Genomic DNA, 14,751 nt, shown 5'->3' with positions numbered 1-14,751 from the left:
CGTGCCGACCCCGCAGCCCCGCCGAGGGCACGCAGAGATGCCCTTGTGGCATCTCTTCCTCTACCCCATCGCTTGGTGAAAGGCTCGTCGGCGGACACTGGGATGTGTTCGAGCCACATAACCCCCGACGTTTGGGGGTTTATTGCCCCGGGTGTAAAAAAATTCACTTTGGACTGAAAACAGTCCCGATCCTCAGAGCTGAACCCCTCCACTGGGGGGGATGGCAGCCCACCCCCGCCTCTAATTAATTGGAGGGTGAGGGGAAGCAATCAGGGAAAAGTTATTCTGCATTATTTATAGCCTGCGCTTGCCAGGAACTCACTAGCAGAGATCTGCAATTTAGGGTTTAAAGATTCCTAATTTGTTTCCCAGTGCAGCACGTTAAGGAATAACAATGAAGGCACCGGGAAAGCCGGGAGCCCCCAAATTCGAAGGTTTAACAGGGTTCATCCTCTGACCTGGATTTAGCCCATTTGTTCGAGCAAAGCCATGTGCCACGGACACGGCGTGAGGGACTGGCAGGTGGGACCTGCCCCGGCTCTGCCCGCGCCCGCCGCTGCCCAAAAACCACCTGGGATGGAGGACGGACGGACAGACGGACACTCGGAGCGCCTGGGACTGTGTATCAGGTTTCTGGGCAGGATGTGTCTGCCCTTAACAAGCAAAGGAGGCACGAAGGGAAGGAGGAGAGGGAAGGAGAGATGGACATGCCTGTGCAGGAGCAGGGATGATGGAGCCACGTGTCCCCCCAGCACCCCGAAATAACCCCGGCTGTGGGGTGCGAAGCCCCGTCCCCGGTACTCACGTACTTTTGCTTTTCTGCCTCATTTCTCTGCTGCAAGGTTTCCGCACACGGCGCTTTGCCGTCGGCGCCGGAGAGCGGGGGCTCGGCTGCTGCCACCGGCCCGGCCGCCGGCGACGTCCCCTCTCTGCGCTCTGCAAGGGGACATGTTTCACACGGCCACGCTGGGGACAGCAACGGTGGCTGCCGGGGACCACAGACCAGGGGATGGGTCCTGGCCCCGAGAGCCCTGGCATCGCAGGGGTGCTTGGAGGCACGTGGCAGGACCCGGCTGGGAATCGCCGCTGCCACCCTCGTCTGATGGGGCGGCCGGCGCCGGGGGGTACCTTTGGTGCCGACAAGCTCCGGGTGCTTCTTCCAGGGGTGGCTGATGTCCTTCAGGGGGGTGGGTTCGGGCTCGAGGCGCTGGAGCTGCTGCAGCCGGTCCTCCAGGCTCCGGGCAGCCTCCAGCACGGGAGCAGGGTCTGTGGCACACGAGACATGGCGGTGAGTGGCAGCGATGCCCACCACCAGCCCTCTCCCACCTCCCTGGAGACCCGCTGCCCACCCTCCTCATCACCCACCCCACGGCATCCACCCTCCGCACCCCGCGTAAAACCCACCCCTCGGTGACCACCCCGCTTTCCATCGCCAGCCCCGAGGGATCAGCGGGGGCATCACCTCCCCGAGCGAGCCGGCGGCACCCGCAGCACCGGTGGCCGTGGTGGCACCAGCGCCAGCCCGTTGGGGCGCAGACAATGGCGGGTTGTGCCGAGGTAAGCAGGTGCATTCAGAGCCGTCCGTCTTCCCTCCGTCAGCATTACACCGTCATTAGCTGGTGTCTGCTCAGCGGGGTGTGCCATTATGTCTCCCAGGGCTGATGTAATTATACATTGACATAATTAACCCAGCAAGCCCATTAAGCAGGCCAGCTAAAAATTCATCTATAATTATTTGTTGTGTGCATGCTAATGAGTCCATCTGCACTGCCATTGTACAACACGAACAAATTAATTTACAAGTCTGGATTTTTTAATAAGTTCAAGAAAATGCCTCCTATTGAGCCAGGTTAATATAGGTTTGGGTTGTTGTTTTTTTTTTTTAAAAAAAAAAAAAAAGAGAGGAAAGAAAATAGATTTGAATTCTCCAGGGTTAAAAGTTAGACAAACAGGGAAGTGGGATGGAGCCGGGCGCGCTACTGTACGGCACGGCGGTGTGGCACACATCCAAGGGTGAAAAATAATAACGGTGATGGGAAAAAAAATCAAACAACCGCCTGTCTCTGCTTCGAACGGGACACAGAGCAGGTCTTCTGCTCGGCCAGTCCCCGGCTGAGATGGCAGCAGAGCAGGATGAAGGGCACCTGGCACCACTATGGCCTTGCTGCAGGATTCGGGGTGGTTTGGGGCTGCGCCTGCATGGCGCACCGGGCATCTTTGGGGCAAACCTGCCCAAAAGATGCAGGATTTGGCCTGTCATCCTCGCTGCAGGTGCCCAGCACGGATGCTCCTTGCAGATGAGCAAAGCTAAGACGTGTGACCCCCCCAAGATGGGGTTTGGGGGGTCCTCCCAACCCGCTGCTGCCCTCCCACCCCACAGCATCGCTGCCATGGGGTGCAGGGCCCCACCGCAGCACCCGCCACATGGCTTCCCCGGACCAGCAACTGCTGGATGCCACGTGCTAATGCCGAAAGCCCCCGGCGCATCCTGCTCTGCAGGGAACGACCCTTCTTCTTTCCGCTGGACACCACAGAGACCCCGCGGATGGGCCAGGAAAAACGGTTTGTGTCCAGGGCTCGGCCGCGGGGATCCAGCCAGAGGCGGGCGCTGAGCCCTGCTGGCACGCTGCCAGCTTTGGCACTGAATTGGTGACTTGGCTCCAGATAGGACCCTCCCGGGCTGCTCCCGGCATCCTTCAGCTCGGCACCCTTCGGCTCACGGCATGCCGGGGCTCAGCACCTTTTGGGCTGGTTCCCCATCCAAGGATGCCGGAGCGTGCCAGCGCGGCAATGCGGCGTGGTCCTGAACCAGGCTGGATGCTCTCACAGCCATTAATAACGCCCATAAGTAGTGGAGCTGAGATAACGATACGCCTAATTAAACTCCAGCTCACAGGCTGTGGGGGCTGGGTGTCCCCCCCATGCTCCTCCAGCCCCGGAGGGGTTGGCAGGAGGCTCCGTGCCAGCCTGCGAGCCGCCTCCGCCGCCATCAACGCCGGGGCAGGCCCCGTCCGATCCGCACCAGCAACTCCTCTCCTGCCTCCGTGATGGAAAATAACACGGGAGGAACCAGCCTCAGCAACAAAGCTCCGGGGATTTTCCTCGGGTCAGCGTTTCCGCTCCCACCAGCCGCAGCCCCGCTGCCAAAACACAGCCAGGGCGATCCGCCGGTGCCCTGCTCCGCGTTCGGAGGCACCGAGGGGCTGCTGGGACCAGGCACCAAGCTCATGGCACGCTCACGCCACGCTCACACCATGCTCATGCCATGCTCGTGCTGCCGAACCAACCGTCCCACTGCCGGGCTGGAGAGAGGATACGCTTGAAATCGAGCACATCATCTCCTCGCGCCAAGGCAGCGCGGATGCCACGTGCCATCGCACACCGAGCCGCGTGGGACGGCTCAGGACACTGCCCATGACACAGGGGATGGTCCCCCCTGCATGGGTCACGGCCACCACTGGTACACATCAGAGGAGATGGCGCTGCGAGCCCCGCCGTGGCGGTGACTCACCGGCGGCACAGCCGGGTGATGGGTGACACAAGAGAGGGATGTGCCAAAATAGGACCTTGGGGTGCCGCACGCGCCGGCGCCACGTCCACCCGCGACAGCTCCCGTATGCCAAGGGCCACAGCATGGCGTCGCCCGCCGGCGGCACAGCCAGCTCATGCAGCAAATGGCAAGTCCCTGCCGCAAAGCAGAAGCCGCTTTGGTTACCTATTGCTCCATACGCTTGCCCACTAGCTATAAAAATATATATATTTATTTTTTATATAATAAGTGCTGCCACTAGCTGGCGTCATTGGCCGTCCTTCAGTGGCACTGGTAGTGCCGCAGCAGGGACCAGGCAGTGGGCAGGGGTCTCTCCCGGTGTCCCCAGCCCCAGTACGGGGGAATGGGGCTGGGAGCCTCTCCCCATGCTGGAGGGGGTCTGGGTCACCAGCAGACTCACTCCTGGACCCCCCTACTGCGGCACCGCAAAGTCACCAGAGCAGCTCGAGGCACTGTGTGACGGGGTGTGAGGTGTCCTGGGTGCCCATCACCAGGCCACGTGCACAGCTCCAGGGAGCACCCGTGTCCCTGGAGACGGGCAGCCCATCTCTGTGCCAGGGCCTGGATGTTTGGCCTGGTCTTTGGCGGAGGTCCCCGTGCCGTGGGCTGAAGGGTGACAGCTGCCTCACCTGGCTGTCCAGCTCCAAGAGGAGCACAGGGCACCCACGGTGCACCCACGGTGCACCCATGGTGGATCCATCCACAATGCATCCATGGGGCACCCACGGGGCACTCACAGTGCATCCATCCATGGTGCATCCATGTGTATCCACGGGACACCCCTGGTGCATCCATAGTGCGTCCACAGTGCATCCACGTTGCACCCGCGTGCACGCACGTTCCACCCACGGTACCTCCATGGCACATCCTTGGTCCTGCCATCTCTCCCAGCGGGGCGGCACCTCCTCCGCCGCCCCATCCCAACCTGCTCAACCGCATCCACCGGCGCCCTACGAATCCCTCCACGAATCCAAGTCAACCTTAAATCAAATCATCCCCAACAACAATGACATTAATTATGCTTTTAACACATTTTACTGCTTTCCCCCCCTTCCCTTCTCGCCACATCTGTGTGAACAATATCCAAAAGATTTACGGTTTTCTCCCGTAATTACAGACACGCAGCCAGCTCACTTATCAAAATACTTGCTGAGCAATCAGGCTCTGTTACAGTCTCTGCCAGAGATTTGTGTTGACAGCAGCCATTCAAAGCAAAAAAATGTCGAATCAGGACTTATGTGGCGCTTGCAAAGTGTTCCACAAAGAGGTCGCCTGTCGAGAGACACACGGACACGTAACGGACGGGGGACAAAGTGGCAGGCGGGAGGATTCGGGGAGAAGGGGGGAAGATGGGAGCAAGAGATGGATGCAGTGGGAGAGCAGAGAGAGGGGAGGAGGAGGAAGAGGAGGGGTACAGAGAGCATAGGGGAGCAGTTTTGGGGCGTGCATGTGTGTGCATCTGTGCGCATCCGCGTGCACATGTGTGCATCCATGTGCATGCAAGCGCATGCGTGTGCAAGCAGGACGAGCGCGGCGGGTGAGCGCAGGGAGGGAAGATAACTGGGTTCTGGAAACCGAGCTGACATTTGGTTCTTGTAGCACAGGAGAAAATTTAATGAGGACAAAAATATGTCTCCCTAATTCCCCTAAGAAATCATTAAAACATTTTGTTATTCCTAAATGTCTGGAAAATGAATGAGCGGCCCTGCAGGAGCCCTCCTGCGCATCTTCAGCTGTTCGCAGCTCTCCGTCCTCACCGTGCCACGGGGTGCTCCGCGCCACCATGCCCGGTGCAGCCAACCCCCTGGCTCAGAGCCCACAGTGGGGAGCGGGGAGCAGCAGGGAGGGGGGTCCCAGCCCCTCGCCCGGCCCTAGCACCGACTCTGCCGACACAAGCCTTAGGGCTGCCCTGTGCCTCAGTTTCCCCCTCCCAAGACTTCAAGCAGCACCCTGGCCGGGTGCTACACCGGGAACGAGGAAAGCTGTCCCTGAGCCACAGCCGGTGCCAGGAGCTGTGCTGCGAGCCGGCACTCGGTTGTTTTCGGTTAACTTACCGTCAAAAAGACACGCGGGGAGAGCCGCAGCGTTATTACACGGGCTGAGCAAATGTATTCCTTTCCTAACGTCAAGATGCATTTGGCTCAGGGGCTGAAACGCGGCGACGGCAAAAGCTGTTTCCGCTCCGCTCTTCGGCTGGTATTTCCAGAGCACCATGCGCCAGCCGAGGTCGGCGACGCCGGCTGCGCCGGGGCCGGCAGCGCTGCCGCGGTCCTCGCTGGCTCCTCTCGGCACCGGAGCCGGCACGCAACTCGTTAGGCAGCCAGGTCGCCAGCGCGTTGCTTACCTGGAGCTTCGATTAATTGCTGGTACACGCTCAGGAAAGCCGTCTCAGCCTCCTTGCTCCTCTTACTAAGTGCAATCACCTGCGGGGAGATGGAAAAAGGAGGTGAGAGATGGGCTCAGGGGATGGAACCGGCTCTGTGGGGCAAGGAGTGAGCTCTACCGGGCCACCGGGACCGGTGCCACCCGTGACCACCACACGGGTCCCACCCGGCGCAGCTCTGTGCCCGCTCTGTGCCCCGCGCAGCCGCTCGCCGCCTTTGGCTAAACTCCTCGTGCCGCTGCCGCGTCACGTCGCCCTAAATCATTGATGTGCTCTGAGTAAATGAAAATTATAATTTAATGTCGGCGCTTAAATAAGAAATAAAGCAGACAGCCTGTTGTTGGTCTTCCCGGGCTGGATCCGGCACCCAGGCCTCCCCAGGATGGCATGGCCGGGGCGATGCCGTGGGCAGGAGCAACGCTCGTGCCAGCCCCGTGCACCAGGACCGGGACATCACGCCCCTGTCCCCCTCGGCTGCCACGGTGCCGGTGACGCCTGTGCCGGCTGGGCGCGGGGAGACGGCACGCTGCATCGCTAATAACCGAACAACGTATTAATTTGCTGCACGCTCCCATCCAACATTTATGAGCATGAATCATTTACTCCCCTTAATTTTTCAAGCCGTGCCGACACCTCGGGGCAGGGGTGCTGCCCACCGGGCTCCGGCGTGTTTCGTTTGCCGAAGGTCCCTTCGCTACCCCTGCGCATCCGGCTGCACGTGCAGCGGGTGAGATGGGATGCCAGTGGGACGCGTGGACCTCTGTGTCCCTGCCACCCCGGGCACAGGAGCCGGGGATGGAGATGACCCATTCCCAGCCAGAAAACACCCCATTTCATCCAAACCAGGTGCCTGTGCCAACTGGCAAGAGAAGAAGAGGTGCCCACCTGGCATCAGACACACTATTACCAACAGTAGACCCGTTAATTAAACCACTCTTAAGTCACCCATGGGCTAATGACCAAACCAAAGCCCGAACTTCACACCTCAGCCCAGCGGCACCTCCAACGCCGGAACACCTTTTCCCTCCGCCCGCCTCCTCGTGCCAGCGGAGCTCCCGGTTTGCCATCGCTTGTCATTCACAGCCAAAGCGAAGGGCTCATTTGTAATCCGGCAGCACCTGAGCAAACCGCCCTTCTCCTTCCGAGCTCGCAGGCACTGGAGCACAAAGATCATTTTTCTATTGTTAAAATTGCAGAAGCCGGGCTTTTTATAGCGTCTCGTACACAAACCTACTTTCTCGGCGCCGCATTTCCAGCGGAGGAGGAATCTGGGGGCTTTTCTTCAGCGTTCTGCAAAAAAGCTTGGCTTCGGGGTGCTTTAAAATAATAATAATAATAATAATAATAAAGTGGGGAAGAGACGAGGGAGGCAGCAAGCAGGCGGCGAGCGGCACTGCCTGCGTCTTGCGGCAGGACAGCACCCCGCCTGCCGAACTCACCGGTGGCACGTGGCGCTGTGGTGGCACAGGGAGCCGGCTGGGGGGTCCGTAAGGATGCTGAGACACCCCCACTTCCCGCATCCTTTGGACTTTGCGCGGGAGAGGAGCTGGAGATGGCACAGCCCAGAGGCACGGCTCTGCCGCGGGGCGACGAAGAGCCAGCCCTGCGTTCTCCATCAACTCTCCATCACCCGTGCCAGTGCCCTGGCATGCCCACCCTGTGCCAGCGAGGAGAAGCCAGCCCCAACCTCCGCATCAGGCTGTTTCCACTGAATTTCATTCCTGAAGCCACATCATAGAGACAAAGTGCTTTCCAAGGAGAAATTTTGATGCCTTTCCCTCTCCTTGCGGGAGGATGAAACCCCAATGGAGATCCGAGCCCTCCCCACCAGGAATGTTGTGGCTCCGGGGTGGGCAGGAGCCTGCAGCACCCCTGCGCCGTGGTCCCAGGACCCCATCTCTCCACGGCGACCCACCACGGGCTCATTGGGGATGGATCCAGGTTTCCTCCCGGTTCATGCGCTGGGTGGACCCACTACTCATCCCACCTTCCCAGGGAGCACGCGTGGCGCCGTGTAACACCTTTCCACCCATTAATTACCATCAGCTTCTTAATCAGAGCCACGGGACCCGCAGTTTCGTGCTGAGGAGGCATTTGGGGGCCGTTTCACCAGCCCTGGCTCCTGCCCCGTTCTCCCCTGCCGGGCTCTGGCTCGGGGCCGGCATGTTTCAGTGCCGGGGCACCACCGGTGCGGCCAATCGGCAGGATGGCGAGGCAGGTGTCTGCTCTGCTCTTTTGGAGCCCCACTAAACTTCAACATTGGTGGAAAAAAAGGGTATTTAAAATTTTCAGCAACCTTTTCTGGATGGGGATAATTCACCAAAACGCCAGGGGACATTCCTGCCAGAGCTGCTCACCCCAACCCCGAAACCGCTGTTATTCCTCATGTAAAGCTGAATAAACACCTGGAAAAAGCCCCCATCAGCCCTAAAATCCAGGTTTTGTAGAAAAAAACACCCTAAACGTTTGCTCCCTTGGAGCAGAAGCTGGGCCCAATCCTGCATCCCCATCTGAGAGAGCGACGTCACCCGCGTCCTGCTGAAAAGAGGATAAATTGCTAAAAACAGGGGAGCTGAACGTCCCCGCAAGCAGCCCCGGCTCGCTGGGGTCAGGACGGCGCCATCCCCGCTCCCCTTGGCACCACGATGCCCATCGGCGACGGCGAACCCACCGCCAACCGCTCTCCGTCCGCCCGCCGAGCCCTCGGCGAGCTCTGCCTCCGCGTTATATATCAAGGTACTATTAATTTCTTATTTTTTCCCCTCGGCTCCGTCTCCCTCCGCAGCATCCGCAGGCTCAAGGTGAGGCACGGCAGCGGCGCGGGATCGCTGCCGCGTGATGAATTACATTTACGCGCCGGGTCCTTTTCATGGCTGGTGACTTTCCAGCAAAGCAATTATCACTGTAGAATGCGTAATAGCCTAATTAATTACTATTGTCAGGCTGGCCTCTGTGCCATGATTATACCTTCCGAAGCCAACTTTTTAAACATTTGGAAGCAGAAATATTATTATAATTGACTGACAAAATGGTAAAACTCCCCCGGCGCAGCCGGTTCTCCTCCCGGTACGGCGGCGAGGAGCGACTGTCTGAGCGGCTCCTCTCCAAAGGCGCGGGATTTGCATCGCACCGGCGGTGACTTTATTCTTATATCCATGAGATCAAGTGCAGGATAAGTAGTGGGTTATTTCCATCTAAATACTGGTGGCAGTAAACCACAAATGAGCTCTTTTTCAGCGGAGAGGAACAGCTGTCGGGGGAGAAAGCGGCAGCAGAGACCCCGAATGTTGAAGAAAACTGCTGAAAAAAATACATTCAAGCCTTCGCTATTTTCCTCGCTTGTTTTTGCTGAAGTGTAAAGAAGCGGAGGGGAGCGGGAGGGGAGGGTGCAGAGGGGGGAGAGCCTGGGAGAGAGCTGCTGTCCCAGGGCAGAGCTCCGGGCGATGGGGGCCGGACCAGCCATGTGCCAGGGAGCCCACGTCTCGTGCCAGGGCCCTTCGCTGCCTTCCCGGTGCCCCGCGTCCGATCGGCTCCTTCGACCCATCGCACACCTGCACAGATCCACTGCGCACCCACAGCCCCATCGCACGCGGACAAGCCCGTTGCACACACACACGGATCCATCGCGCGTACGCATGAACCCGCGGCACACCCACAGCCCCATCGCACCCACGGGCCCATCGCACGCCCACACAGACCCATGGTGCACACACACACCCCCATCACACATGGACATGGACCAATCATACCCACACAAACCTATCACACTCCCACATAAACCCATTGCACACACACCCACAGACCCATCCCACACGTGCAAACCCACTGCACACACGTGCAGACCCATCACACCCCCACAAACCCATTGCATGCGCATGCACAAGCCCAGTGCACATGCACACAAAGCCATTGTACAGGCACAGACCCATCATCCATCCACAAACCCATTGCACACCCACAAACCCACTGTGCACATCTGCAAGAGCCCATTACACACGTGCACAAACCCATTGCACACCCACAAACCCATCACACACATAGTCCAATTGCACATGCGCACAACCATCGCGTGCACTCACAAACCCATCGTGTGCATCCGCACAGACCCATCACACACGTGCACAGACCCATCACACACCCACCCAGACACATCGTACACGGGCACAGACCCATTACACATGTGCAGACCCATTGCACACGTGCACAGATCCATCACACACCTGCACAGACCCATTGCACACAAGCAGACCCATTGCACGCATGCACAAATGCATCAAACACCTGCACAGACCCATTGCACACCTACACAGACCCATCACACACCTGCACAGACCCATTGCACCCACATAGACCCATTGCACACACACAGACCCATTGCACCCACATAGACCCATTGCACCCACACAGACCCACTGCACCCACATAGACCCATTGCACACACACAGAGACCCATTGCACCCACATAGACCCATTGCACACACACACAGACCCATTGCACCCACATAGACCCATTGCACCCACATAGACCCATTGCACACACACAGACCCACTGCACCCACATAGACCCATTGCACACACACACAGACCCACTGCACCCACATAGACCCATTGCACACCTGCACAGACCCCTTGCACGCACACCTATTGCACACTCGTCCAGACCCATTGCACCCCCTGTCCCCCTGCGCACCCCCCAGCCATTCCTCCAAAGGCAGAAGCAGCTCACAACGTTTGCACAAGGCCAAAAAGCAATTCGTGTCAAAAAGATCAATAATATAAAAATAAAGCCTGAGAATTCTAGTTAAAGGGAACGTCATAGAAATATGTTGTTCACGTTCGCGATTCGGAGATTAAAAAAAAAAAGAAAAAAGAAAAAAAAGAATCAATATAAGTTCTTCAGATGATGTTATTTCTAATGAGAAATATACCGAGACTGCTGCAAATAACTGCTTAACGGAGGGAAAAAAAAAATCACATTAATAATTTACTTTATAAAGCATCGGATCCCGAACGCAAGAAAATTGCTGCTGGTTCTTAATTTTGTTGTAATACTTCCTGACAAGTTCAATGACGCTTTGGCAAAGTTCCTCAGAGCAGAGGATGTTCAGTTCATTACATTATTTGCTTTTTTCTCCCCTTTTTCCGCAGCAGCCCGGCCCGGCCGGCTCCGGGAGAAGGTGCCCGAGCTCTTCCCTTTCTTGGCACCGCAGGATTTCTTGGCCCCTGCCCACTCCGTGCTGGAGCATCCTCCTGCTCCTCCCGATGCCCATCCCCAGCCAAGCTGCAGCCTCGGCACGACGCAGCCAGTGGGGAAAATCTCTCAAGTTTATTTTACCATCCTCACCAATATAAGTTAATCCACTTTTTTTTTTCCCACTGGTTGGTTTAGTTAAGGTTTTTTTCCTTAATTTTTTTTTTCCTCTTTGTTTTTTTTCCTCATTTTTTTAGTGCTTTTGCTGACAGTTGGCAACTCCAAACCATCTGCTGCCGGCACACGCGCCGAAACGAAAGGCTTCAGCGTCGAACCCAACGCAGCTCGAAGGAGCGGGCTGATTTCCAACCGTCGGCATGAGAAGGTGCCCCCTGGGCGGGTCAGTTCCCAGCAGGGCCGGATTTCTTATTTCCCTGAAAAACTATATCCCTGCAAAAATACTTCCCTGCAAAATTATTTTCCCCGCAAATATTTCCCTGCAAAATTATTTCCCTGCAAAACTATTTTCCTGCAAAAATACGCCAAACTCCCTGCGCAGCTGGTGGTGGTGGCGCGGGTCGGCGGAGCAGACGGGCAGGGATGTGCCAGGCTCTGTGTGCCCGGCGCGGACGAAGGTGGGTGACGAGGGGGTTGGGGTGGGGGCCGGGCTGGCCCTGGCACGCGGGCGCACCCCGAGCATCGCAAAATTTCACCTCCCATTTAGCAGAACAAAACTTTTAATTTAGATGTTTTCATCTATCTATCAGAGCAAAAAAAAAATAAGTTTAAAATAATGACTGTAATAAATGAAGGTAATTAATTGTAGTTTGTTCCTTTACTGTCTAGTCAGCTTAATTTTACCTTTTCATCTAATAATGAGAAAATAATTTTTGTGCTCTGAGGGTTAATGATATGTAACTGCAAGAGCTGCTAATTGCATGTTGCAAACTATTCATCAAAATCCCCATCTGCGCTACTTGATTATGTTTGCTAAATTATTGCTTTGAATTATCTTTCATAAAGCAACTTTTGTAATTAGCAGGGCTTTCGCTTTGCTCTTTTCTCCGGCGCAAGGATGTTCAAACTTTGTCCGGCTCAAGCTGTTGCCATTAAACCGCCGTGGCGGGCAGATTTCGGGGAGAAAAAGAAACTGCCCTTTAGCTGAGCGGGGGGAAAAATAAAAGCTGGGTTTATTCTCCATGGATACGATTTATTCTCCCGGCCCCGCTCCTCCTTCCTCCAGGAAAAAATTGCATAGGAAGCATATAGGCGCCTAAATGTATAGGAGATATATTTGGGAATGGCAGAAACGGCCCGGAAAGCCCATCCGCCCCCACCCAGGTTAGTATTTGAAAATGATTTTATTTCTTATTTCTTTTTCCCATTTCCAAGGAGTGTGGGGGAGGGAACGCTCATCCTCCGTCACCCGCGTGTACGGGCTCCTTCCCGTGGGGTGACGATGAGGAGCTCGGCTCTCCCTCCACATGGTCATGGGAGCGCTGAAAAGTGCACGCGAGGGGGAAAACAGAGCCAGGGAGTATTTTGAAAAAATGTGGAAAAGAGGGGAGGAAGAGGGAAGAAGAGGGGAAACGAGAGGGAAGAAAAGAGTGGAGGAAAGAGGGGAAATGAGAGAGGAAATGGGGAAAATGGAAAAGAGAAAAAAGAGAGACAAAGAGAGGGGGAAAAGAGGGGGAAAGAGGGGGAAGAGAGGGGGAAAATGGAGAAGAGAAAAAAGGGGGAAAAAAGAGGGGAAAAGGGGGGAAAAAAGGGGGAAAAGGGGGAGAAGGGGAGAGAAAAGGGAGAAAAGGGGGAAAAGGGAAAAGAGGAGGAAAAGGGGGGGAAAAGCGGGGAAAGGGGAGAGAAAGGGGGAAAAAAAGAAGGGCAGGAAAAAGAAGGGAGAAAAAGAAGGCGGGAAAAAGAAGGAGGAAAAGAGAGGAAAAGAGGGGAAAAAGAGGCAGAAAATGAGAGGGAAAAAGAGGGGGAAAGAGTCCCCTGGGCCACTGGGAACCCAGCCCCAGGAGCAACGGCAGCGCTCGGTGCCCATCCCGCACTGCCGGGCCCTGAGGCAGCCCAGAAACCCAACCTCACGGGAGCAGAACCCACCTTTTGGGGTAAAATCCCCCAAAACCTCCAATGGGAAAAACCTCTGGGGGGAAAGAAGGCAGCAGAGCTGGGGAAGCAGCCGCTGCCGAGCTGGGAATCACATCCCAATCTCCCTTACACCCCCATAAATCCAGAGGCGCTGGGCGCAGGGACCGGCGGGGGCTCCCCGAAGGACATAGCTCATATTCTCGTAGCGGATCTAATGAAGACTATTGGAAAAAAATGCAGTATTTAAAAGACTGAAAATGTATTCCTATTGTTATCACTCTCTTTTATGTGTTTATGCATAGCGCATCGGAATGAATCAATACTGGATTGCCCCATAAATAAATGAGCGTATCAGTAAACCCGGTAATAAAATGAAGTGATGAAAAATATGGAAATCAGTCGCATTTGTGTAAATCCACTTATTGTTTACTTTAATATTTTCTCATGCAGTTCTGGAGCTCCAAAGAGACAGATTTAAAATCAGGTAACGCTCAGCAGATGACAGATCCTAATGTGTCGCTGCTGGCAAGCTCGGAGTACCGGTACCTCTCCAGGGGTTTCCATCGAAGCGCGTTAGAGGAGCAGAGAAAACAGCCCCCAAAGAGAGAATTAACAAGCTGGGGAGAAGAAGAGGTATCTTGAAGTGCAACACGTCTCTCGCCGGCGTCGGGGACCAAACCCAAGGCATCTGCGGGGCCTCCAGGGACGTGGCAGGGACACGGGGCTGGGGAGCACCCGTGGCAGGCTGAAGGATGGAGGAGTGAGATGCCTTCTACAACAACAGGGTGGGCTGGGACCATATCATCCCACCCTGGTGTTTGGCTCCTCCTCAGATCTCCCACTGCAACCTCATCTGATGCGTCCTGGCCATGTTGTGGCACCTCCTGGTCATCTCATAGCATTTTCTGGTCATGCCACAGAACCTCCTGGTCACACCATGGCACCTCCTGGTCACGTCATGATACCTCTGGTCATGTCACTGCATCTCCTGGCCATTCCGTGGCACCTCCTGGTCATGCCGTGGCATCTCCTGGTCACATCATGGCATTTCCTAGCCATGCCATGGCACCTCCCTGTCATGTCATTGCATCTCCTGGCTATGTCATGGCACCTCCCAGTCACGCCATGGCACCTCCCAGTCACATCATAGCACTGCACCTCCTGGTCACACCGTGGCATTTCCTGGTCACACCACAGCAACTCCCAGTTACTTCATTGCATCTCCTGGCCATGCTGTGGCACCTCCCTGCCACTCCATGGCATCTCCTGGCCACACCACGGCACCTCCTGGCGATGATGGTTCCTTCTCCTGCCTGGAAACTCTCCAGGCAGGGTCACCATCCCTGGTGTCCTGCAGAGGACATCAGGGAGCTCATGGGCAGCAGGGCCCTGCCCGCCCTGCCTGTACCCTGCCCATGCATGGCACAAGGACCATCCAGCACCGGCTGGGGAAGCATCCCCTGATAACACTGCCAGTTTTGTCTCCCACCCAGGCAGGCAGAAACCCCCCTTCCCGCACGGCCTCCGAGGAAAGCT

The 14,751-nt window shown here is 56.4% G+C and overlaps 1 protein-coding gene across 2 annotated transcripts in view; it reads right to left on the bottom strand.

The window, feature by feature from the left end:
• The window catches only part of CUX2 (cut like homeobox 2), a 65,454-nt gene that overhangs the window by 10,371 nt on the left and 40,332 nt on the right, over positions 1-14,751 (bottom strand). Inside the window, exons 2-5 of one of the 2 annotated variants that reach the window (XM_086623427.1) lie at positions 5,891-5,973; positions 5,605-5,858; positions 1,129-1,266; positions 810-936 (exon numbers count right to left, since the gene is read on the bottom strand). In XM_086623427.1, the coding sequence (XP_086479553.1) occupies positions 810-936; positions 1,129-1,266; positions 5,605-5,858; positions 5,891-5,973 (602 nt within the window). Of the gene's footprint in view, positions 1-809; positions 937-1,128; positions 1,267-5,604; positions 5,859-5,890; positions 5,974-14,751 lie in introns of those variants that run through there. The other variant, XM_086623426.1, reaches the window with a different exon arrangement.

Source organism: Tauraco erythrolophus, chromosome 19 (assembly GCF_009769465.1).
Source record: "Tauraco erythrolophus isolate bTauEry1 chromosome 19, bTauEry1.pri, whole genome shotgun sequence".
Taxonomy (NCBI): Eukaryota; Metazoa; Chordata; class Aves; order Musophagiformes; family Musophagidae; genus Tauraco; species Tauraco erythrolophus.
Note: the sequence above shows the minus strand (reverse complement) of the source record. Positions and strands in the feature narration are given on the sequence as shown.